This window comes from Sphaerodactylus townsendi, linkage group LG01 (assembly GCF_021028975.2).
Source record: "Sphaerodactylus townsendi isolate TG3544 linkage group LG01, MPM_Stown_v2.3, whole genome shotgun sequence".
Lineage (NCBI taxonomy): Eukaryota > Metazoa > Chordata > Lepidosauria > Squamata > Sphaerodactylidae > Sphaerodactylus > Sphaerodactylus townsendi.
In genome coordinates, this window is record NC_059425.1 from 101553264 (window position 1) to 101578400 (window position 25137).

The 25137-nt window shown below is 40.8% G+C and overlaps 1 protein-coding gene across 2 annotated transcripts in view; it reads right to left on the reverse strand.

Moving 5' to 3' along the window:
* Window positions 1-1699: 1699 nt before the first annotated feature.
* Window positions 1700-25137, reverse strand: part of STXBP5 (syntaxin binding protein 5) — a 148675-nt gene continuing 125237 nt past the window's right edge. For both annotated transcript variants that reach the window (XM_048489122.1, XM_048489132.1), the window contains 6 exons: window positions 24713-24952; window positions 19817-20186; window positions 17488-17653; window positions 13738-13849; window positions 9857-10077; window positions 1700-9140 (listed from right to left, as the gene is read on the reverse strand). In XM_048489122.1, coding sequence (XP_048345079.1) covers window positions 9099-9140; window positions 9857-10077; window positions 13738-13849; window positions 17488-17653; window positions 19817-20186; window positions 24713-24952 — 1151 coding nt within the window. In that variant the 3' untranslated portion in view covers window positions 1700-9098. The remainder of the gene's footprint in view (window positions 9141-9856; window positions 10078-13737; window positions 13850-17487; window positions 17654-19816; window positions 20187-24712; window positions 24953-25137) is intronic.

Genomic DNA, 25137 nt, shown 5'->3' on the forward strand with positions numbered 1-25137 from the left:
ATTTCGGTTGTATGTAAAACAGGGGTGCACTCACCTGTAACTGCTGTTTGTTGAATGTCTTCTGTGCAGGAACACACTGGGGATTGCACATGAGCAGGCCTACCTCAAATGATTTTCTAGCTTTTTCCACACGAAGGCTAGATTGTTCCAAGCTTCATTATGACTGTTCCAAATATGCCTGCAACCTCAAAAAGGTTGGGGACCTCTGATTAACTGTATCAAACTATTCTTATTGCATAGTTTTCATTGTGTCATCCACTTTGAGTCTCAACAAGGAAGGTAGAATGTTCACAAAGCAAATAAAATCCACATTCTTTTCACCTTGTTGTCCCTGTAGGCACAGTGTCAGCATGGGACGTCACCTGTGGGAGAATGATCAACTTCACAAATGATCAATTTCAATGTTGTTATTGTTGTCAATATGGTGATTCTGTAGGATTTTCAAGGCAAGAGACAGTCAGAGGTGACTTGCCACCATCTGGCTCTACATAAGTAGCCTTAGACTTCCTTGATAGTCTCTCATCCAAATACTGATTATGGCTGATTCTGTTTAGCTTTTGAGATCAAACAAGATTGGACTAGCCTGGGCCATCCAGTTAAATCAACAAATCATAGTTCTTCAATGCTGAACTATGAAAAAAATGATAGGAAGGAAATTTAGGATTGCATAGCAGCATGTGGTATGACTCCTGGAAGTGTGAAAGGGTAGAATAAAACCATACCATAAACAAACATGAACTGTAACATAAACAAACAAGTAATAAGAACAATAGTGGAGGTAAGTGTGAAAAGAAGTACTTCAGCATCACAGAACCAGAATAGAAGACTGACTGGGAGGCGGTATGTGTGCGAGACAGAGATGCCTATCCCAAAATAGATGGATATTGATATGCTAAGGAAAAAGGGTCACTAAAGGAAAAAAGGCTCCCATAAAAGCATGGCAGACCTTTCAAAAGTGCAACAAAAGTCCCTCGGATCAAAATAGGTTTTGAAAAATGTGGGTTAAAACAGTAAGAGGTTAAAACAGTAGGAGGACAATGATGGGAAGCCCAATCCACAAGCCCCCAGCAGCTGGGGACTGTGCTGTTGCCTTGCCGCCTCCAGAGGGCTTTCAGAAGCTGCCTGAAAGATCTTCACAGGGCTAAATGAAGTTACACCACCCTTTTGGGTGGCATAAGTCAGAGGCCCAGGCTGTTGTGTTTCCTGGCCCTAAAGCCTGAATGGAAGGTGGCTAACATCAGCTCCACCCCTGGAACACATTGGCCTGTTCTCTCCTGCACCAGTGTCCAGATGCTAACGTTCCTCTGCGGTGGCGCCCACTTCTGGGTTTTGCTACCCCAGAACTGAGGGGAACCTGGCTGCTGGCATCTTTGCCCTCTCCACTGGCAGGGGTATCCCTTACTCCGACAGAGGGTGCAAACATGCTGGTGTGACCCCAAGCCACCTCCATCGGCCTGTTCACCTCCATAGGATTGGGCTGAGTATTCAAATGTTGACATCATCCATCTGGCTTCAGAAGCAAAGGCTGGTTAAAGAGCCTGTATGAAAGAGCTTTTCATCATGTGTGTATATTAAACTTATGGATACAGAGTGTCCAAATTGCAATGTATTCATGCTATATTGAGAAATGCAGCAAGACCCCCCTCCCCTCATCAGAATATTAGGGAGAAACTGATATATGAAACAAAAGCAAGGTTTGTTTTGTTTCAGGAGAGTTTATTTTGCCCAATCAGAGCCCTTCAGCATAATGACACATTCATATACACATATGAACATTGTTTTCTGAAACATTATAGTACATTTTTTTCCTTTTAAAATACCAGTTGCACAGGTATTTTTTATTTACAAAAATATCCCATACTTAATTTTAATGTTTGTGACATAATTTAGGATCAAATACATTAAATAAAATAACTACGCAATCTAACATTTTCATTTGTAATGGTATGGTTTGAGTCCATATGAAACTATATTTGTAGACAGATGAATTTGCAACCCTATCCTAAAATGCATTTCCAAGTTTCATCTTCAGAACACATAGTGGGGCTCCGCAAGACTGAAATTAAGTAGACCAGAAATGAGAAAAAACAGTATGAAAGACACACACATACAGAGACTAAGATACATATAAGCTAGAAGTTCTATATCAAGCATGCTTACCAAATGAGTAATGTTAGAAACATTTACTGATGTTCTTCATTTTTCCCCCAGTGGTATTTGTACAATGAAACAGTAGCATGGCAAGAAAGCAGCATGATTTTCCTAGTTCCAACCAATATGAATCATGGTGTATAAATTTAAAGTAACACACAGTTTATTTACATGTTTTAAAAGGGTGGTTAAAGCACTGAAATTTCCCATTTTTGCATTAGCCATTATCAATTTGTATTCCAGGGATGATGCCATGACTTTTAAAAAATCAGTCTTGTACTTTAATTTTTTTTAAATGGACATAAAGAATCACTATCTTTAACGTCATTCAGATTCATCATTGATTTTTATAATCAACCCCATATTTCAAATTAGTTGGATAAATAAAAATTATACATAAGTGTAGACTTTAAACAGAGTTTTCATAAAATACAAGATGAACAGTATCCAACCATTTTCCAAGATTTGGTTCTCAGTGTATGTTGAACAGTGGTTACGTCAGACAATTCACATGTAGTAGAGTTTGTTTCCCTTTCCCTATCTATAAATTCATTCACAGGATGTGTGTGTGTGTGTATGTATGTGTGTGTGTTTGGCAGTTAGATTACTAACATTCATAGGAAAATAAAATTCACAAAATGTACAGATATTATCCCGAACTCAAGATAAAAGTGCAGCTGTGCATTCACACAGCAAATAATGGGCTTTTTCCCTCAAACAAGCCTGCAAATGAAGTTATGACATACGCAGAGTAGTAATAGAATGCTTCACCAGCAACAAAAACATGCATTTAAAAAATTCAGAACAATCAGTGGATGCAAAATATGTAAAAACCAGAGATTCAAAATATAGAAACAAAGTTTAAAATTCACAATAACTCATGAAATGTTAATTGTGGAAATTTTCTTTATAATGCTGAACAGCTCATTAAAAAAAAAGCTATGTAAATATCACTCAACAAACTGCAATTATTCTAAAAGGTTTTATATTTTATATGGTTTGTATGTAAATAATATTTTACTGTCCCCTTAGAACAGTTATTTGAATTCAGTAACAAGGGCTGCTTCAGGCTAGATACTGCCAAGTTTTTTTTTCAGTTAAATCAAAATGTATTTATCAGTATTTATCTTGAAATTTTTTTAAAATGTACCATACAGACATTTTCTTTCATAACACAGCTTTTATTGAAATTAAAAGTCATACTTTACCTATAAACTATATTCTTGGAGTATTATGTATAAACTAGTGGCAAAACCCATTTCATGGGTTCAAGGAAAGGGGGGGCAAGGAAGTATCTTCCCCTGCCACTGCCTTTCACCATGCCCTCCCCATCCCAGTGGCCCCCGTTGCTCGGCTTCTGACCCTCTCACTTGTTGCCCATTGCTGCTGCCCTTGCAAATAAACAACAACTAACCTTTCCGAGAATCAAGGAAGGGGGGCAGGGGTTGCCGGGCCACCAGCATTCTCCCACAGACGGCAGTGGCTGCGTGTTCTGCCGTTGCTCTATGCTGCCACTACTGGGCAGGTGGGGTGGCTCCTGGGGGTGGTGGGAGGGTGGTGGGGAAATTGGAGGGTTGTTGCGGGTGGAGAGAGTGGGCTTGCTGCTGGGTCAGGGGAAGTTGGGCAAGGGACTGACGTCCCACCAATGGGCAAGTTCGCCTTTGGAAGGTGGCGATTGGTTGCTGCTTAGGGAATTATATATGGTACGATATTTTATCACTCTGGTTGTATTCAGCCACAGATACTTATAATTTACTCTCACTGAACTCTGTAGGACTAAACAGTACTTTATTGTAGACTAAAATGCAGTTTGTATAATTGTTAAACAAATCCGGAAGAATTTCATTAATTAAAAAAAATAAAAATGCAGAAAAATTATTTAGAGTGCTTAAACTGAATTGTCCTGATTGAATAATCCGTTCTCAGCCTTGAGTAATTTCTTCTTGGCCTGGAGCTTTCCCATGGATAACTGTTTTGCCTTTATATTCACCGAGGGCAGCAGCTATATGAGTGCATATCTGTCAGATAAATCTGTTACCTTTATTAAAGTGGAGCAGGGAAATCCCTGTCTGCAAGAAATCTCTCTGTGTATCAGAGGATGCACAGCTATTTGTTTACAGTTTGTTAAATTATACTTCTTATGTACAGATAAGTGAATTTAAAATGTAAATGTATGTAAAATGATTAAGTACTCAAGGTTGCATTACTTGCAGTGCAATCCCATTCAGAGTTACTCCAGCCCAAGCCTATTGAAGCTAATGAACTTAAACTGGAGTAACTATGCATACCATTGCACTGTTAAAGTGCAGGGAAAATAAATTCAAGTTTATAGTTCAGATTAGATCAGTGCTATAGAAAGCAAAAAAAGGAAGAGTCACTGCATCAAAGTATTACCTTTGGCTATAGCTTTCTAATGTAGTATTGTCTCATGAGGAATACTTCCAACAAAACAAATGTTTAACAAAACAATACAAAATATACAGATGTAAAATCAGCTTAATTAGATATCTAATATGAGCGAATGGATTTGTTTGGAAATGCTGATGGTGTCACAGTTTTAGACTTACTTGAAATTCACAAAATATTTACATAAAAGAACATTCAGAAGTTATAATTTGGCAGTTTTCCAAACTAAAGAAACGTATCTTCAGTTTATAATAAACTTGGTAACATTACATGAAAGACAAATAGCAGCAGTTCATTTGCATTTTATCAGTATAAAAAATAGTTCACCTAGGCTGTGTACAGATGCTTATTTCTCTGACGAAATAGCAGCAAATTGTGGCTGCTACCAGGGCACAGCAGGAGCCCAGGGTCAGCAACTTGATAACTGTGCAACTGGGGGAGGAGGGGGCCTTCTTGGGAGTGAGCCTGTTCTCACTGTTCTCATCCTTCCCTTCCCCAATCCCATTTCAAGTAAAGGAAGTGATGAAACTGGTAGGGAAAAAAACAAGCTACTTCTGATCTAGGCACATCACTAAGCAAAACAACATCATACCCTTTTAAAAAGCTAAATAAGTATCTGTGGACTTCATCCTTTGATGGACTCAATAAAACATTTAATAACAGTTTCTAAAGTGGCCTAAGCGCTGAGATGTGAAAGTGGGGAACAGAAATTATTCATCATGCACATTAGCCAGTAAGTGACCAGAGCATCTGACCAAAATATTTGTACTGCAGCAGCACTAGTAACGCTTGAGGGATTGTTTCTGGATTTTTAAGAGTAAGGGTATAGCTTGAAACGCTGGGAAAACACAGGAGAAATAGAATATGAGGCAAAGGATATTTTGCAAACATCTTAGTTTACAAAGATCATCCCATTCTATGTTGCCTTTTTTTTGGATAACAGTGGGTCACAAAACCAGTTGAATGTGTTGTTCCCTGCCCTGCCACATTTCCTCCCAAATGTTAGAATTTCCCCAGTGCTTCTCTATCCAGTGTCTTTTTAGCCTGTTTGCAGTCCTGGTTGTAGGTTTTTCTTAAAAAAAACACAACACAAGTAATTAGGTAACCAAAGGTTAATCAAAACATATAGGTAACATTCTCACACCGAATAGCTTCCTTTCACTTCAGTGATGCCACAATTTAGCCAAACCTGATTGGATTCAAGATACTTTCACAGTGTCCAGAACAGAAGAGGCCAAAAGAAAAGAAGAGTTAAAGTTGCAGCTGTTCAGGGCTGCAGACAGATAAGATTGGGAAAGGGCTTTGGAGAAAATTCCCTTCTCCTGAATTATGGTATTTCACACCAAAAATTGAACCCTGAGAAAATTCAGCACACAGCACTAAGAAAACCTGCAAGACTCCAGAAGCCACAGGAGGTTTTTAGAAACATACACTTGTACTACAGTTGATGACATTCTATAGCACAGTATCCAGCCCTCTAAAAGCTACAATCTGTACACAGACTTATTCCTCAACATAGCTGTCAAAGCAATCAAATTAAAATGCCATCCAAGAGAATAGTGGTAATTTCTCCATAAAACCATACCAAACATATAAGGTCTATAGAAACTTTGTAGTCCTATCAGTACTGCTTTACCTTGCTTCTCTGGAACTGACACTACTGCTGAAGGAAGTAGAACTGACCAAATGGTACATGAATTGACTAAAAAACAATCCCTTAAATATTTTCATAGGCAAATTATTTCATATATTTTTGAAATGTGAAAACATACCCACATTAAAAAAACTATAATAGATGTGCACCAACACCTTTGGGTTACAATAATGAATAATGAAATTACAATGAATTTCCTTACTCTCTTATTTTTCTTCTCATGCCATAGACCTTGAGATAGTTGCAAGACTAAGCAACTTTGTTTCAAAACTTTTCATTTCAAAATGATTTTGCATCTTTCACTGCCAGAATTTCCCACAGAAGGAAACCATGATGCCTCTTGATTGACCACTGGATTTACCTTTTCCAGAAATGTTTATAGCGGGCAAAATAACTGTAATGAGTTTTTTTTAAAACTCATCCCTCATTTTTTTTAAAAAAAATACAACACTGTGCTTCTGAGTACAAATGCAAATTTTATAAATGTTGGGCACAATCCATCCAAAGTTAAGCACAATGAAACCAATGGGAGGTCAGTAACAGAAGTAAGCATATATTTAAAATCATTTATGCTGAAATTTGAGGACTGAATGCAATAACTTCCTTCCACTGAGATTTTTTTTTCAGCTAAATATTTTTTCAGTAAATATCTCTACAACAGCGGAGTTTGGAACTGGTATGTTTAAACATGGCTGTCAACTTTTGTCTCCACTGACAAGGACCACTGGATTGGCCTTACCATTGCACTATCTTGAGTAAATGGAAAACCATGCTCAAGAGCCACAATGAAGATGAAACAATGACCTTCTTAATAGTGAGGACCAAAGGTAAATGGTGACTACCAGAGAAAGCCTCTACTTACGAACTGCTCACCAAAGGGACCAAAGCCAAATAATAATAAATTTAACTGTTTGAACGTTACAAAATCTAACAAACCACAATGACAAGCAGGTTCAAACATTTCTGCACTAGTATGTAGTTCCAGAAGAACATTTGTCTGTATCCAAGATATTTCAGGGGCTTAGTTCAATTCAAGGGAATTTACATGAGACTCTAAACACATTTTCATAAAAGTAAAATTAAAAGACTGCACTATTCATGACCAACAAGGAACTTTTTCAACCTTTACTGAATCACACACACACACTCACATCCACACACAGAGCTATGGTCAAATAAAATTATTTGGAGGAGCATTAAGATGATGATTTTACCCACCAATATTTTGTATCAAACTGTAGGCTGTGTTCACTCCATGTGTGCATACAACACAATCAAAGTTGAAGAAAAAGTTCCCTCAAACCTCCGAATATGCACTGATACTTGCTTGCCAATAAACCCCTACACTAATTAAGGCTGTTTGTGAATGATGACAAATTAGTCACTATTTCCATTTCATATATATTAATAAGGATCTTTATTATGCATTTTTCCTAATTTTTAAAAAATAAATCCATTTGCTCTTATGAATTATGGCCTTTATTAGTTAAAATATACTGCTTAAATTTGGCACATCATAAATCCATTTTCTTACAAGAATCGAAGTTGCAATCTACAAATTCCTGAAGTGATATCAACACTGGTTAAATTTCTCTTATGTTTTAGGGAAAAAGTCATTCCAACTAGTTTCATTCTGAGGTTCATGTAATGAACTTAAGGACACTTAAGTAGAAGAAAATTCCATTCAGATCAAGAGAACTTACTTCCAGATTAAGTGTGCTCAGGATTCCCATGGCCATTTCTTCCTTGGGAGTTTTGATTTGGTAGCAGTTCTTTAAACTGGATTCATTTAGATAAATTTCTTGAAGTAATTTTAATCTTAAAGAATTTATAAGATATGCATCAAAATTCAACAATCCTGGAACTCTAAACCATTTCAGATGGTGTTTTAGTTCTGACTGGGCTCATAAACTAGCTAAAAATGACTGATTTTCATTGGTTGCACAAATACATTCTGTAAACACACAAAAGAAAATGCACAACATGAATTAAAGTCATAAAGTCAAAATATTTTAAGAAAATTGACCCAACTGTATTTGCAGGGAAATAAAAATAACTGGCTGAAAGATGGCAAATATTTTTCTCATTGTAATAAAAGTTCTTACTTTTCACACTACACAGCCATAAACACAAACAGAAATTTCCAGCATGATGTGCAGTTCAATCATATAATTCACTTGTATTTTTTTTACAACGCAAAAGTAACTTATCCTCTTGTTTTGCACTTGACAGAGTATGATGATGCAAAGACAAGAATACTAGATCAGGGGTCCAAGAAAAGGATATGTGCATGTTTTCTATGTAAAGATTCTGGAGGGAGCTCACACACTTCCAGTTTGTCAGATCAGAAAGGTGGTAGAGAAATGTCATTTCCAGTAACAACTATAATGACGTACTCTAAGGAGGGTAGGTTAGATCAGCTACTGGTAGTCCCATAAGATGAATAACTTTATTCTAGCTCTTGGACCCCTGATTTATTGCAACCTCCCATTGGAGGGTGAAACACTGGCAGCAACAACAATAGCACAAAAACTTTTGGCATATGAATATTAACACAGGATAGATCCTGCATTGCCCCTGCTTGTCCTCTGACACCAATTTTCCCTTTTGTCCACCACTTTTTCTTTGTTACCAGCTCGGTTCCCAGGCTCCCAGTCAGCCTGCAGATAAGAACTCCCATATTGTGTGACTGTGCAGGTGCCAGCTTTAAGTATAATGATCCTCAGTTAAAGCTGTGTGACTGAGGTAAAACAGTGTATAATTTGTGCTAGGAAACAACAGTATCCATTGGCTGACACCCTTCCAGTTCTGCTGGTCCAGCAGAAGTGAATGAAAAGGAGATTTTTCTTCAAGGTACAGTTATATAGAAGCATTTGGAAATGCGTTGTCAGAACTGGTACCATTTCTTATCTTTGCATTTCAACATCATCTATAAACAAAACACAAGAAACACGACCGAATCATGCATATGATAGTGTATACAGTACAGTTTACTCTGGGGAAAAGGGAACTTTATGGAAGTAGTATCACAGTCAAAGTAAAGTAGATGAAGAGTTAAATGGGTGACATTATAGGGACACAAACAAATACATTCAATCCAATCATAAATAAACCTTTTTGCCTTCTTTGGACAATATAAAATCATATATGACCAGCACTCTACAAGGCTGGACTGTGTCAGAAAGTCCCATTCAGCCAGACCTCCAAGCAGCTTACTCCTTGAAGATGTGGAGCAGCACCATAAGGAATCTATGCCCATGTTACCAAATGCAAGTGTATGAGAGGAAATGAAGGGGTGTGTTTGTGTGTGCCCAGAGGCGTAGCTGGGTCAAGCTGCGCCCGGGGTAGATTCTATGTTTTCCGCCCCCCCTCCACCTCCCCTCACTCTCCACCCCGCACTTACCAGGCTGAAAAGGTTTAGGCTGAAAATGTTCAGGCTTTTCAGCCTGAACTTTTTGAGGCTGAACTAAGGTAAGTGGGAATGCTGGGGGTGGGGAGGGGAAGGTGTCGGGGGTGATTTCCCACCCTCCAGGCACGCGCCTAGTATAACGCCCACTCCCCGGCCCCTTGTAGTTCCGCTACTGTGTGTGCCTCACTGCTAAATTTCTCTATAAAGAGCCACACAGAAACCCTAGAGTGACTTACCTCATGCGCATGCTTAGAGAAAGAATCAGCACTGGCTAACATCGCTGCTGTTCTCTCTTCCAGTTCTCCCAGCTTCTGTCCTCTTTCATCTAATGCTATCCTTGCTCGTGCTAATTCACAAACAACTCCAGATGCTGCTCCTTTGACCCCTTCAATGCCACCGGGGCCTGGAATATGCTGAGCAAGGCTCCTTGATGCCTTCCCTGCAGCTGATTCGCCAACTGGTCATGAAATAAGAAAATAACCCCCCAAACAGTTACTAGATAAGCGACTTTGAAAACATTTTTATGATAAAACTAATTTGAACACATTGCCATGTATGCAATTAATTTGATGAGTTTTATCAAATACATTTGAGACCCAGGTGGCAGTTATTATACATAGCTTACATATTGCTTGAATGATTTATAATGAACTAGAAAAATATCCATCGTGCAATAGGAATATGTATGTAAACATGGTCATTAGAAGATGGGGTCAAGCCAAGAGCCTGACCCACCTTTCCTTTGGTTTCAGAGGATTCGAAGTTGAAAATAATTCTTTTGCTTGTGGTGTTACTATAATATTTTGCCATGTGTATCATTGCATTAGTTTTTTTATTTCCATTTTAGAGTTTTCACGATATGTTATTTATAGGTTGGCTTCATTAAGACCCATAAAATGTTAATAAAAAAGAAAAGAACATTTTCAAATGTATAACCGTTGATGTTCTTCTGAAAGCACATAAAATGAGCACAGAAGTGATTGTTAGTAAACAGATTTGGCCAGAGAGGCTGCAGGACAGGAAAAAAGATGTGTACATTATGATATCACAAAGGAAAAATTTAAAATACCAATTGTAGCTGTCCTGCGCTTGGGGCGGGGTCCCCACTGGGACCCCTGTTGCCAACCCCCCTTCCCCTGCCCGGCTGCTGGAATTGCCGGCCCGTTCTCTGGGGAGTGGACTAAGTGGGACAGCCGCTTTAGCCACAGGTTGGCCCCGACTGCCCAGCACTGCCCTAAGGCCCGCAGTACACTTGGGAGGGAGAGTAGGGAAGCCTCCCCGTTAGCCCCTGGTATGGTGGCTTCTCCCTTCCCCACGGTACCTGCCCCCTCTGCTGGTTCCCCGTCCGTCTTGCTCCTCAGGGCAGTCACCCCTTTCCACCGCTCCCCTCCTCTTCTGTCAAACCCCCTTTGGTGGTCCTTTCCCTGCTGCTCTCCGTCCCTTTCACCTTCCCCCTGCGCACACACACTCTCCCTCCTTCCCATCTCTCTCCCCGCTCTTCCTGAGTGTTCCCCCTTTTATCCTCTCCCGTGCCTGCCGAGGGGTTGAAAACCTCGCCCCCGTCACGGCGCGCACTCTCCTCTTCAGCCCAACAGGGCCCAGCTGTGCGTCCTCTTCCGGCTGGCCTCTTAGCTGGCGGCAACGGGGCTCCTGGGCATCTCGTTCCTGTGTCCAAGGAACGATGCCTCTTTTCTTGTCGGCGTCGCTCTCGTCCGCCCCGCCGGCCTCGGGGAGAGCGGAGTGTCGGCGGAGCTCCCCGTCGCTGCAGCGACGGGCCTCCCCTCCAGCCTCCTGCCTTGCCCCGCCCGCCAACTGCGGCACGGGGCGCAAGTCCGGGGAGGGGGGGCTACCCCCACTCCCGGACAGTAGCTAAAAACAACTGTCAAACGAGAAAAATGATATGCTGATTCCATACTATGCAGAAACAAGAGAAAGAATTAAAAAAATGGTGGGAAAATATTATACCACTGAAAGATCCCTATGTAGTCCACACGCACATTTGTCAGGGAATCTGAAGGCAACTGTCTCTTAGAATGTTCCCATCATGATCAGGCTGTAGAACAGATGGCTAGTTTCCAGGGAGATTTACAGTGCAATCCAGAATAGAGCTACTCCAGTACAAGCCCATTGACTTCAGTGGGCTGAGACTGGAGCAACTCTGTTCTGGATTGTACTGTTATAGTCACATGAAGTGGACAGTCTTAGAGACCACCTGACAAGTTGTGTGTGAAACATCTAAAGATCTCTGAGTGACATGTAGTTTCTTTTCCTACAATACTGATTTTTCTTCTCTTTTTCTTGATTCTGCATTGGTGCAGTCCTCTTTTGCACACTTCCATGCTGTGACCTTTTGTACTATTGGAAGATTGCTGTTACAAGTAGAACTGAGATGGTGTTTCTATTCAGAATTGTACTTCCCTTAAAATATGGTATCACCCTCACAGGCAAGATCCTACTTCTAGGTATAATTGGGGGAAAGTCCCATTAGCAAAAGCCCTACTGTTCTCAGTAAAAGCCTCTTTAGATTGCCACTCATCTCTGTTCCATAGATACTTGTGCTTCACTTGCTTAATTATTTGTTTCCTGTTCACTTGGACAACATTCCCTTGGGGGAAAGGGAAAGATGTTTTAATTACTAAATTTCTCTTTTGAGTAAAAAATATTGCTTAGCAATATTTTATTATTGTAATGTTGTAATGAAGCAATTAAGTAAATTAATAACACCCCAGACAGGAGCAATTAAGGGTTTATGCAGGAATACCACAACCCTCCCATGAGACAATTAATTAAGCTTAGAAATGGAAATTGCTTTAGAACACAGAGAAAGATGAAAGTTTAAGGAATAGTAGTCCAGGGAACCCTCAATAGTGCATAGTCCACACAGAGACAGGTGGCATTGCAATTGCCAGTTTTTAAAAAAACAGCCTGAAAAAAAGATGGGATAAGTATCAGAACACACTGGGATGAAGTAGTTAAACAAAACAACATTTTCTGAATACTTTGTAAAACTGATTGGGAAAAAAAACTGTATTTCTTCTAGGTTAACTGTGGAAGAAACTATAGGGCTGGATCCAGCCCCAAGTTTGAATCTGCTATGGAAGCTTGCTGGGTAACCTTAGGTCAATCTGATACTTTTAGCCTAACCTACTTCATAGTGTTGTTGTGAAGTTAAAATGGAGGAAAGGAGAAAAAAGTAAGCTGCTTGGATACCCATTGTGGAGAAAATCAGGGTATAAATGAAGTAAATAAACAAATAATAAACAATCCACAGATGCAAGGATCACAATGGGGTGCTGTGTGGTTTCCGGGCTGTATGGCCGTGTACTAGCAGCATTCTCTCCTGACGTTTCGCCTGCATCTGTTGTCTGGCATCTTCAGAGGATCTTCAGAAGTGATCCTAAAGATGCCAGCCACAGATGCAGGCGAAACGTCAGGAGAGAATGCTGCTAGAACACGGCCATACAGACCGGAAACCACACAGCATCCCAGTGATTCCGGCTGTGAAAGCCTTCGACAATACAAGGATCACAATATTTCCCAAATTCTGCTCAGTCACAGAAGTTCTTTCTGATCCTGGAAAAAATTTATTCCTGGATTCCTAAAATGCCTATAAACAAACACGCTTGACTTCAAGATTATGCCACACAAAATACATGGAATTCTTGACTGGAGGTGTTCTTAAGGCAGTCACAATGTCTGTGTGTGTGTGTGTGTGGGTGCGTGGGGGGGTTAAATCTCCCCTTTTCTTTGCCATTTTTGCAAAGAGAAATTTACTGCATTAAGCCTGAGAAGGAAAAAAAACAGGTGTGACACACATACCTTTTCCCCTACTTGTGATTTCAAAGGATTAAGAGGCCTTTCTGATTGCAGAAATGACTTAAATGGGTAGGAAAGAATTAACTCTTTGTTCCTAGGACTATGGTCGCAATCCACACCCCAACATGGTTGTTCTTTTCAAAAACTATCAAAGATCACCAGCGTCACACATAGTTTTGGTCTTAATTTATGATTTCAACAAAATAATCCTTAATATAGTTCTATAACCTTTATGATTTCAACTATATAAACTTACTTTTGTCATGTGAAAATATACTTATTTTTTAAAAAGACAACTTACAAAGTTCTTCTCGGTCAAGTGACTGTGCTCCACCACCAAATAGGCCTTTGAAGAATCCTCTATTTGGTGCCTCTGGTGTTTCTACTGGTGTGAAGAGTTCACCCAACATTTCCTTCAAAGAGATGGAAAAGTCATTTTTAGCCATCCCCCAAAACCATACATATCAGTTCAAGATTGGTAGATTGCAGAAACTGGGGGAACCTACAGTATTGTGCATATTAGATCTATTTTTTAGATTTGGCTACAAAGACAAGCAATAATGTTTTATGACATTCTTTCAGATTAAAGGTTTAAACTGCCCCTCAAAGCTCCACACATTCCATTTCATTCAGTGAATTTACACAAGATACATTATCTGCTTATTACAACTACAATACCTTCAAGCAAATCTAAATTTGGCCATTTAACAGAATGTATACTGATAACGGCCTGAATTGAATAGCACAGGCTAGTCCCCTCTCATAAGGTAAGCAGGTTCAGCCCTGTTTACTACTCGGGTATAAGACTACCTCTTGGCAAACCAAACCTCTCTCTTGCTTTGAAAATCCATCAGTTGCCATAAGCTGCCTGCAACTTGATCGAGTCAGAGAGAAAATAACACACCAGCACAGTTTACAATTAAACACAGATGCACTGAGGCCCTTTCTGCATGGGCCAATTAAACCGGGATAACACTGGTAAAAAACCTGGGGGTGGGGGAATTCACATGGATTCCGATCCTAACGCCGATCCACTCCGCGTTTCCTTCCCCCCAACCCGGGTTTTACAACAATCTCACTATGTGTGATTCTTTTGTTTTAACTTTTTTGTTTTTTGTTTTAACTTTTTTGTTTTAACTTTTGTTTGGCTGCGACTGCGTTTTTTTTCTTCCCCTCCTGGCTCCCATCTGTGTAACCGCGCAGGCACGAATGACTCCAGCAGGGCTCTGGGGGAGCCTGTGTGCCTGCCTGCCTAGCTGCATTGGTGGGAGGTACGTTTCTGAGAAAAGTTACCCCCCCCCTCAAAAAAGTGCCTCCATGGAAAGGCACATGTCCCAACCTGTGTGCAAAGGGCCTGGGGATATGTTGGGCTCATTAATCCTGGCTGTAACCTGCTCAGAATTTGCTGTGTGGAAAGGGCCTGAAACATGCTGACTGCATTTGTATGAACTGAAATTGCAGGAAAGGTATACAGAGAATTCACACACTGTTTCACCATGTAACTAAATTCAGCCCATTGTTTAATGATTGAGAAAACGAGCCAATAACTGCAGAATCAAAACTAGGACAATACAGCTAACAAATTGTTGCTTGTACTAGTAAGTTTAATACTGGTAGAGTGTCAAGTTGTTCAGCTCCTCTCACTGATTACTAAAACAATCGATGCTGGTCAAAACAAGAAAAGTTTTTCTGAAAAAATCTAAAAAGAGCTTTGCTTAGATCTATCCTGATCCCACTTTTCTCTCAGAAAGTGAGTCTGAAATGTGTAATCTTATTGTTTCTACCAAACTGAACAGAGTTTGTGATTATCCATGATTTTAATCAAATGCATTTTAAGCAGACAGTCCAATCCAGAATGGGAGGGGGACGATGACAACAACTCTGTGGTGGCTGGGAATGGCACTGTAAGGACAGTGCAGGAAGGAGGGAAATTTAAAAACTCTCTTGTCACCCAAATAGCGCCATAGGCCAAACAGGTTTAAGTCACACTTTTTGGTGGTGTAAAACTGCAGCTGGACAGGGGTACGTTCCCGGGCTGACAGCCCAGTGGAAGCCCAATAAAGTCACCTCCACCCCAGGGATGCTCCCAGCCTGTCGCCCGCTTCACTGGCATGCTCTCTAATGCTGGCATGACTTTGGGCTCTTCCAGGTCTGGGTGCCATGGAGTTGTGCAGTGCATGCATACTGGCATGTTTGCTCTTTTCACTAGCGTAGGTGCCACTTACGTTGGTAGGGTAGGTAAACATGCTGGTGCAGGCCTGTGCTGCTCCCAAGACTCCTTTTGCTCCCCCCGCCCCGTTTCCAGTTATCTGCCTCCTATTGTCAACCCTATTGACATCCCCTGACCCTGTCCCCGCTGCTGCTGACTCTGATGGAGAAGAGGAGGAAGCCTTTGATGAACCATTGTTGCCAGCTGCTAACCCACTTGCTTTTGACAAAGCTGAAACTGACATACAGATCAGAACAGACAAGAAGCTCAAACCTTGGTGATCTGATTTGGCCTCTCACCCCTCCTGACTCTGGACCCTCGGAACCAGCTGCTGTTCCCATCCACCTAATACTCCCCCGCCTTTAGAAAGGAGGCGTCAGCGTGTGCAAGACAAAATGCAAGACAGAAGGAGAAGTCTGAGGATAGCCAGTTGCCAGTGCTCAGCCCAGCTGATGATCCTGATCACACCTGAAGCAGCTGGCTCTCAGGTATAAATCAGAAGCTGAGAGTTCACTGCCTCTGCAGAAGCAACACATCCATTTGGCACATGATCATGCTCCCCTGCAAGCCAAACCTGCCTACTTCGCCTGACCCTGGGCCAGCTGTGACCTTGAACTGTTTGACTACACTCTTGGAAAACCTGTGGTTAGGACTCTCCTTCTACTTCTTTGGCTTGACTGGACTGTTTGACCATGCCTTGCACCTGGCCTTGCTCTGCTGAACACTGCCTGGATTGAGGCCTGCAACACCTATGCTATACAGATCAATACCTTATCTGGGGCTATTCAGTCTGAATGTCTAGATAAACTATTATGACAGACTACAGAGGAAATGTGTGTTTAAAAAGTGCAGGTTTATCTAAAGCCATTAGTTTTACAATCAGAGTGAAGCATAGAGGCCTAGGGACAGAGAAGCCACCTGATTGGCTGTGGTTGCCCTGCATTCTGATTGTTTGAAGTAGTTGATGTCAAATGGGGGGGGGGGGACCAATTTGAAGGGCTTTTGAGGGTCCTTGTGTGAACAGCTATCTGCCTTTACTGTGTAAACAACATCTCTGAGTAGAGTAGTAACAGTCAGTATGTGAATATCCGGCTTGCTCTACTGGTGACAGCCCTGTGAGCTGTGTGTGGAAAGCAAATAATACACAGACTGAGTGTACTGGTGGTGGGCTTATTGAGGGGCCCAGGCTAAAGGCCATAGATATAATAACCAAGGAAATTTTCCAGGAAGAGGCATGAAGAATCCCTAAGACCAGTTAGTCTGGGGTATTGGGTTTTGCTTTATTTTCCCCAGTAGAGTGATTTATGTTTTAGTTTTGGGGTTTTCTAACTGTGAGGGCTGTGTAAGGGTATTGAGTATTTTACCAAACCTGGCAGGATCCAGCGTGTACAATTCACTGGACAGACCATGTGTAAATATATATTTCTTCTGCATCCATTCTAACCACCAAGTTATTTATCTCCTATTCCCATCTCCTCTCTGTTAAATAAATGTTTTGATTCTGTTTAAGTTTAAAATCTGCCTCAGTATTATTATTTTGCATGCCTTATTAAGGAGTTTGCCTACAGAGGTTATAACAATGGCCATACTTCACCTTCTGGGAAGTTACAGGGCTCAGAAAATGTCTTTGTTATACCTTACTCCACCATTATCTGAAGCAGCTCAGTCCCTGAGGTGAAAAAGGTGGGAAAAATCTGACAAGTCAGGTCAGTGAGTGGTTTCCCTGCCTGAAGAAGTTGAGAAGGCAGGAGGATCTTTCAGACTATGATCAGAATTGTAAAAGTAATAGAATGCTTCTCTAGCACCACTATCAAAAGAATGAAACAATGTCTCATACGTTACCTGTAGATTTTCACATGTTTCTTGACTGTATGTGATTCTCTGGATTTCTGTAGGTGAGACAAGGTACAAGGCCTGCCCGTTGTTGGTGAAGCAAAATGTTCTGGCTATTCTCATGTTGGTAAGTGGCAAGTAATAAACATCCAACAGCGGTCTTAAACTTGGCAAACTTGAGAATAGAATTAAAAGATGGTTAACATGAAATAAAAGTTCTTGTCATTGCTGTTTCTAAACCTGATACAGTGCAGTAAGTTACCTTATTATCTTTTTAGGCTGTCATCAAGACCAAAGGTTCACCTAGGCCCTGGCCCTAGAAATTCAGCCTGCTTGACAAATGAAAGTAAACAGCAGACTTCTATTGTTTATTTATATTAATTATCTAAACTTTTCAGGAATTTGAACTTAACAGCTGAAAAAACCATAGTGATTGTCTAGTGCAGGGGTGTCCAACTGTGGCGCCCCAGATGTTCATGGACTATGATTCCCATGAGCCCCTGCCAGCATGGCCAACTGACCATGCTGGCAGGGACTGATGGGAATCGTAGTCCATGAACATTGGGGCGCCACAGTTGGACACCCCTGGTCTAGTGAGTATAAGTCTCTAGGGATAGGAAATCATGTTGACTATGTCTGAGATTTTTCATCTATAATTTTTTTAGGATGGATGGAAAAGGGATGGTGCTTGTCATAGTAACTGATGGAATCTGCTTGCCTGGAGTAAAGTTATATCCTATAAATGACATACAAAGAAGCCAACTTAAATGTTTATATATTAAATGGATACAAATCCCAAACCACACTGGACATGCAGATGTTATTACGTAGTGCTTGGGATTCCGTGATGTCTCCGTTTCATATTACACCAAATCACATTTATACATGCTCCAAAAACACATCTCAGGAAAAACAGGAGTGATTTCTCCCCTTACAGATGATGACTATACTGAAACACTTCCAAACGTAGATAGCATGGCAATAATAGCAAAATTATGCCCACTAATCCCCACTGTTAAACTTCACTGGACGAGGTGCACAAAAGGAATTATTAAGCAACATTCTCCAACTTGCTGTGGTAAGATAAAGAGTATGATTTATAGGTTACACAACCTGTATTGTGTCATTAGGTTTTGGTGACTGTTGAGAACCCACCAGAGGTAGGCCACTGACTGCCACAAACTAGGTAAAAAATGTTTGCTAAAAGTAAAGTAAGATGTTACTGAGTACCATTTACGTTCTGAATTATGCTGATATTCTGTATATAAATGACTGAGAAAAACACATCACAAATGTTTCAGGAATGTGTGAAGTTCACACACATGGCTATAGCAGGAAAGGGGAATGCCCCATCTCATCTAGACAAAAGTGTGGCTCCAACCCATAATGGCTTAACTCAGGTATTGTGCCAAAATACAGTTAAAGACGTTTAACTATGCTTTAGCTTGAATCCTGAATTCCAAAAGCATTGTTTAAGATAAGCTGACAATGCAGAGTTAGAAACCATAGTTTCAAGTGGTTGTGCAAAGCACAATTTGTGCTAATTATTGTTCAACATACCATCTCAATTGACAAACCAAAGCTGTGGCTATTGCTTCATCTTCAGAAGCCACTGCACGGCTGAGCAGGCAGAAAATGAAAACAGGCAATCAATTCTAAACCACTGCCAACATTTTTGGAAGCTCAAGTCATTACTTGGGTTCTAAACTAAGCCTAGTGCCAACCATGCTTTGGTGCAACATCTAAATTGAACCAGTGGCAAAGACATTCCAAAACAAAATTGATCCTAATAGATATGGAACGCAGTCTAATATGTCAGTCAAGTCAAAAAAATCAAATTGATTGCAATGAAGAAAGGGACAATAATGAGCTTTTACTATCAAGCATTAGATCACAAAACTGTGGACCAGCTCATATATAGCAGAGTATATTTTGCATAAGCCTAAACCTTAGGTAAACCTTGGGACGCTATGGAAACTTCTGTATAAATGGAAGTAAACTTATGCTATTGTGGTTTCTGTAAATGTGCAAAATCCATTTTTTGTTAAAAAAATTAATGGATGGGATGCAAGCAGCAACATAAAACCAGCAGCTTTTCTCATCATAGTAAGAAAATCAAAACATAATCAAAATAATTAGTCGTACAACTACTGTACAGTTTAGATAACTAAAAGAACATATTAAAAGCCTCTCCTTAAGGTAATTTTTGTTAAATAACTGTGCTCTTCTTCATCTTGGTACATATTACTTGTTTTTCAAGAGTCTAGATACAGTAACCCAATTTCAGCAAAGACACGTATGGCAACTGTGCTTTTACTTTTAGCATTCAATGCCTTACCTAAAAGTCATTATGTGTCCATTGGCACAGAAGCAAGCAAGGCAGATACTGTTGCTCAGTGCCACTATGTCCCCACGAAGAACAAATGAAGTCTCTGTTATATTTTGTTTATAAGTACAGTTCTGTGAGGGCAGTGAAATAACTTTTGCTTGCTTTTCAGAACATATCACTGCATATTGATTTTCACTGATTTCCTGAGAGGATGACGGAGACACTGAGACAGGTCGCCGTTTTTTTGACTTATCCTTTTCGTCCTTGTCTTCAAGAACATTGGGCTCTCTCCAGGGTTCATATGCTGGTGGAACTAACGATCCTGTTGTGTCCAGAAAAGCCATTCTCAGGATTGCTCCTTTAAGTCTCATAATGGTTCCTAAGATACAAAAGTTAAGAATATTTCTAAATTTCAATTAGATACAGAAGTTAAGAATATTTTTTAATTTCAATTTAGTTCAATGTGCAGTTGGTCAGAATGTTTTGAAACTATTCTAAAGTCTATTTTAGCACATCTTTTGATTTAGACCTAATCTGAAAAGAACTTGCGTGCACATTTAAATTACCCATTTTAGAAGCACAATACCATGTTGCATGTACTTATGCACTATTCCTGAACAAAGACACTCTTTAAAAAGTACACCTGTAGTCTTAAGCAAAAATCAAACTGGAGAAGCCAGAAAAAGTACATTTATATCATAGTTAATTAATAAAAAATGGCATTTCTAATATGATACCAGTTTCATTTTTCTTTCTTTACCTTGTCCTAACTTGGAATGTTAAATTACATTTGTAACATGTGTTCTTGGAATTAAAAGGTGATCTATTACAAACTAAAATATGACTCAAATAGGCTGTTTGGAGATGGTATTATTTCACATTGAGTCAGAAAACAATCTCAAATGACAATATTCATCCATACCACTAGAAGACTGAATTATATAAACCTCAGCCTTGAATATGAAATGTAAAATCAATGAAAAAATAACATATTATAGTTTCTTATAATACCTTTTCAAGAGGAATTTCAGACAGCTATTGGAAATGAAATGTTGGACAAGCTCCACTGACATACAGCTTCCCAAAAGGACCTTTTAATCAAGCTTACATAGACATTTATATGAAGTATAATGCATTTGGATATTGATTACAGATGCATAGCTGATGAGGCATATTGTGTCTTTAATGCAGCTGTTTAAACAACCTCTTACAGAGATGCTGTATTTTCTGAAATTTATACATTATTTGGATTGTCAATTTCTTTTATATACTAGTTTAAGACACTATCAGGGTAAATTAAGGTTCATTAAAAGCACTGGGGCTTAGAAGGGTGTAAGTCTGGTTAGGATTGCAATGTAATAATTTGAACATTGCACTCTATTGGGTGCCCACGTTCAGTTTATTTATTCTATTTATTTATTTATAATTACATTTGTATACCGCCCCATCCCCTGAGGGCTCTGGGCGGTGAACAACAAAATAATATTCCAGAAACAATAATAACAATAAATAATCAATATAAATATACATATTTAAAACATGAAACTACAGCATTCCACTTGGCGTCCAGGATTTAAAACTAACAATAAAACCCCCTCCCAGAGAGGGGGCGGTAGATCTAATTACAGCTCCCAAGATGTTAAAAGGGAAAGACAAAGAGGGCGCTCACCCTCAACAGCTGGCCTCCCCAAAAGCCCGGTGGAACAACTCGGTCTTACAGGCCCTGCGGAACTCTCCAAGATCCCGCAGGGCCCGGACAGCTGGAGGAAGAGTGTTCCACCAGGCCGGGGCGGCCCTGGCCCGGGTGGAGGCCACCGTATCATTGAGGGACTGGGGACCACCAGTAAATTGGCCTCTGCTGAATGCAGAGGCCGTGTAGGGACATATGGGTAAGGCGGTCCCGGAAGTACAAGGGCCCCAGGCAGCAAGGACTTAAAGGTTAACACCCATACCTTGTGGATGATTCGGAATTCCACTGGAAGCCAGTGCAGCTGGCGGAGTACAGGCTGAATATGGTCACGGTAGGCACCTCCTGTAAGTAAACGCGCCGCCGCATGCTGGACCAGCTTTAACTTCGAATCGAAGCATGAGGCAGGCCAGCGTGGGGCAGAGCCAATTACAATAGTCTAGCCTGGAGGTGACGTTCGTGGATCACAGTGGCCAGGTCCGCTTGGGAGAGGAAGGGGGCCAGCCGTCGGGCCTGGCGAAGATGGAAAAACGCAAAGCGGGTTGTATGGGCCACCTGGGTCTCCATTGAAAGAGATGAATCCAGGTGGACCCCCAGGCTGCGGACGGAGGGGGCCGGTGCCAATGAGGCCCCCTCCCACACCCGCGGCTGAAACTCCCCAACCTCCCCTCGCGCCCTAGCCAGAGGATCTCCGTCTTCGATGGGTTTAGTTTAACCTGCTCTGTCGCAACCAACCAGCAACCGCCTCCAAACAATGCTGCAGAGCTGCAGGGGCGGCGGCCGCTCCCCTCTCCATCAACAGAATGAGCTGGAGTGTCATCAGCATACTGGTGACAGATCAGCCCAAAGCTCCCGTACCAACTGAGCAAGGGGTGCATATAGATATTAAATAACAGTGGGGATAGGAGCGCACCCTGGGGCACACCGCAATGAAGCGGGCACCTTCGGGAGGCCTGATCCCCACACCACACTTGCTGACTCAGGTCCCGGAGAAGCGAGACAATCCACTGAAGGACAGTGCCCCGCACTCGGAAGTGGCCAGGCGGTGGGTCAAAAGGTGGTGATCGACCACATCAAACGCTGCAGTAAGATCTAATAATACCAGCAGCGCCGATCCGCCTCGGTCAAGCTGCATACGGAGCGTATCTGTGACGGCGACAAGAACGGTCTCCGTCTCCATGCCCAGCACGGCTTGGACTGGAAGGGGTCAAAAGCCAATGTGTCCTCCAGGAAACCCTGAAGCTGCTCCAACACCACTCTCTCAATTACCTTCCCCAGAAACGAAAGATTCGAGACGGGGCGGTAATTGGCCAGATCTCCTGGATCTAATGATGGTCTTTTTAAGAGTGGGCGGACCACTGCCTCCTTCAACCCACCAGGAAAGACTCCTTGCTCAAGGGAGCCATTGATAATATTCAACAGGTGGGGTTGTAGCTCCTCCCGGCAAACTTTAACAAGCCAAGTTCAAGATACTGGCCATCACATGCAAAGCTCTTCATGGTCTTAGACCATCATTATCCGTGGGACCACCTCTTCTCTTATGCCCCACCATAATACCTTCACTCATTTGAACAAGGCCTTCTATGGGTATCACCCTGGCAGGGGGCAAAATCAACAACAGCCCATATACATTCATTCTCTGTAGTGCCCCCACTCTAGGGAATAGCTGGGCTGAAATGGTCAGGAATGCTCACATACTTTTGGCTTTCTGCAAACTATGTAAAACAGAACGGTTCAGGGGATAATTTTTATAAAGGAATAGAGATGTGTTACAGCAAAATGATTCATGAAGACATTTCAATAGAGAGAACAGGACTGGGGACTAAACCACTAAGAACATAAAAAGAGACATAACAGATCAGAGCAGTGGTCCATCTTGCTCAGTTATTTCACACAGTGGTCAACCAGTTACTTCCAAGATCCAGGCACAGGACATAGAGGCCAAGGCCTTCCCTTGATGTTGCCTCCTGGCACTGGTATTCAAAGATTGATTACCTCTGAAAATGGAGGTAACCTTTAGTCACCATGGCTAGTCACCTATCTTTCACAAATAGATCTGATTCCCCCTTTAAAGCTGTGTATGCCTGTGGCTATTACTGTATCCTCTGACAGCAAATTCCACATTTTAATCACTTTCTGTGATAAACAAATCAAATAGTATCGGCCCCAATACTGATCCTTGTGGGACCCCACTGCTTACTTCCCTCTATGTGGGAAGTGGTCCTATATTCCTACTCTTTGCATCCTGTCATTTAACTATTTTTAAGTCCATAACACTATCTCTCATCCCTGACTGCTTAGTTTACTCAGGAGTCTTTGGTGGGGTACCTTGTCAAAAGCCTTTTGAAAGTCCCAGTATATAATATCTACCAGGTAGCCGTTATCTACAAGCTTTTTCACTTTCTCAAAGAACTTCTAAAGACAGACTGGTGTACAATTTCCTGGTTCCATGCAGGACCCCTTTTTAAAAAATCAGTGAACATTTGCTGCTGTCCAGTTGTCTGGACCTGTAGCTGAATTTAGTGATGGGTCACATATACAATTTAAGAGATCAAATATCACACATTTGAATTCCCTAAGAACACTCAGGTTAGCCATGAGGACCTGAAGACTATTTCCCCATAGTATATTTTACTCTTGGTCTCTCTGCATTATATTTCTACTTACCCTTACCATTTCTTGCACTGCTTAAAATATCTTATCTAATACTCTGCTTTGTTTCAGGTTTCTGAAACAATAGATCTATTACATTGTTTATTGTATGGCTCCTCATCCTATTGATTGTGCTGATTTACATTATGTAATCCACCCTGAGTACCAGTAAGAAATATGAACTATAAATAACCTACATAAGACACATATTTTACATATCGTTAAGTCTGTATGGTGCAAAACATAGATATATTTTAAAAGAGTGTCATACTGAATTTAGATCTGATTCAGATTTTAAAAAATAATGTGCTTGATATGTTATCTGGTTTAATAGGATGTGACAAATATAAGTATTTTAACTTTTCTGGCCAAACTTTATGTGAACACAGCATTTTTGTTGCTGATTGAAAGATTTTCTGTCTAATAATACAATGTTCTGGCTATACATGTGATATTCACATCTGATAACAGCCTAACACATTTAAGAATTATGAATACATGCTACATTATGGGTTTTATTTTATGAAATACCTATTTTACTAATTCATTGGTTATATAGTACATACCACTCGGAGATACAATTACAGGCTGTAATAATCTTTGCTCGCCTCCAGGGGGTAAATTCAAGGCAATGACTAGAACTGTGCCCAAAGTGGTCCCAACCCACAAGCATGGTGAGGGAGCTGTATCAGCTTTCCGCGTGAAAGTTTCACAGAAGTGAAGAGCTGAAATTGCTTCTCGAGATTCCTTATCAATGCTGGTTACACTGGAACTCCTAGATCGGCTAAATGAGTTGTCTCTTACATCTGAAAGATTTTAATATTAATGCATATACTGAAATAATTTTACAGTCCATGCTTACCACTTAACGAAATATATGCTTCACTATACTGGAACTTTAAAAATGTACTTCACTAGTATTTAATCCATTTTGCATGGTACAATTTTCAAGGACAAACATTTTCAGAAACACATGTATGATTTTCTGCCA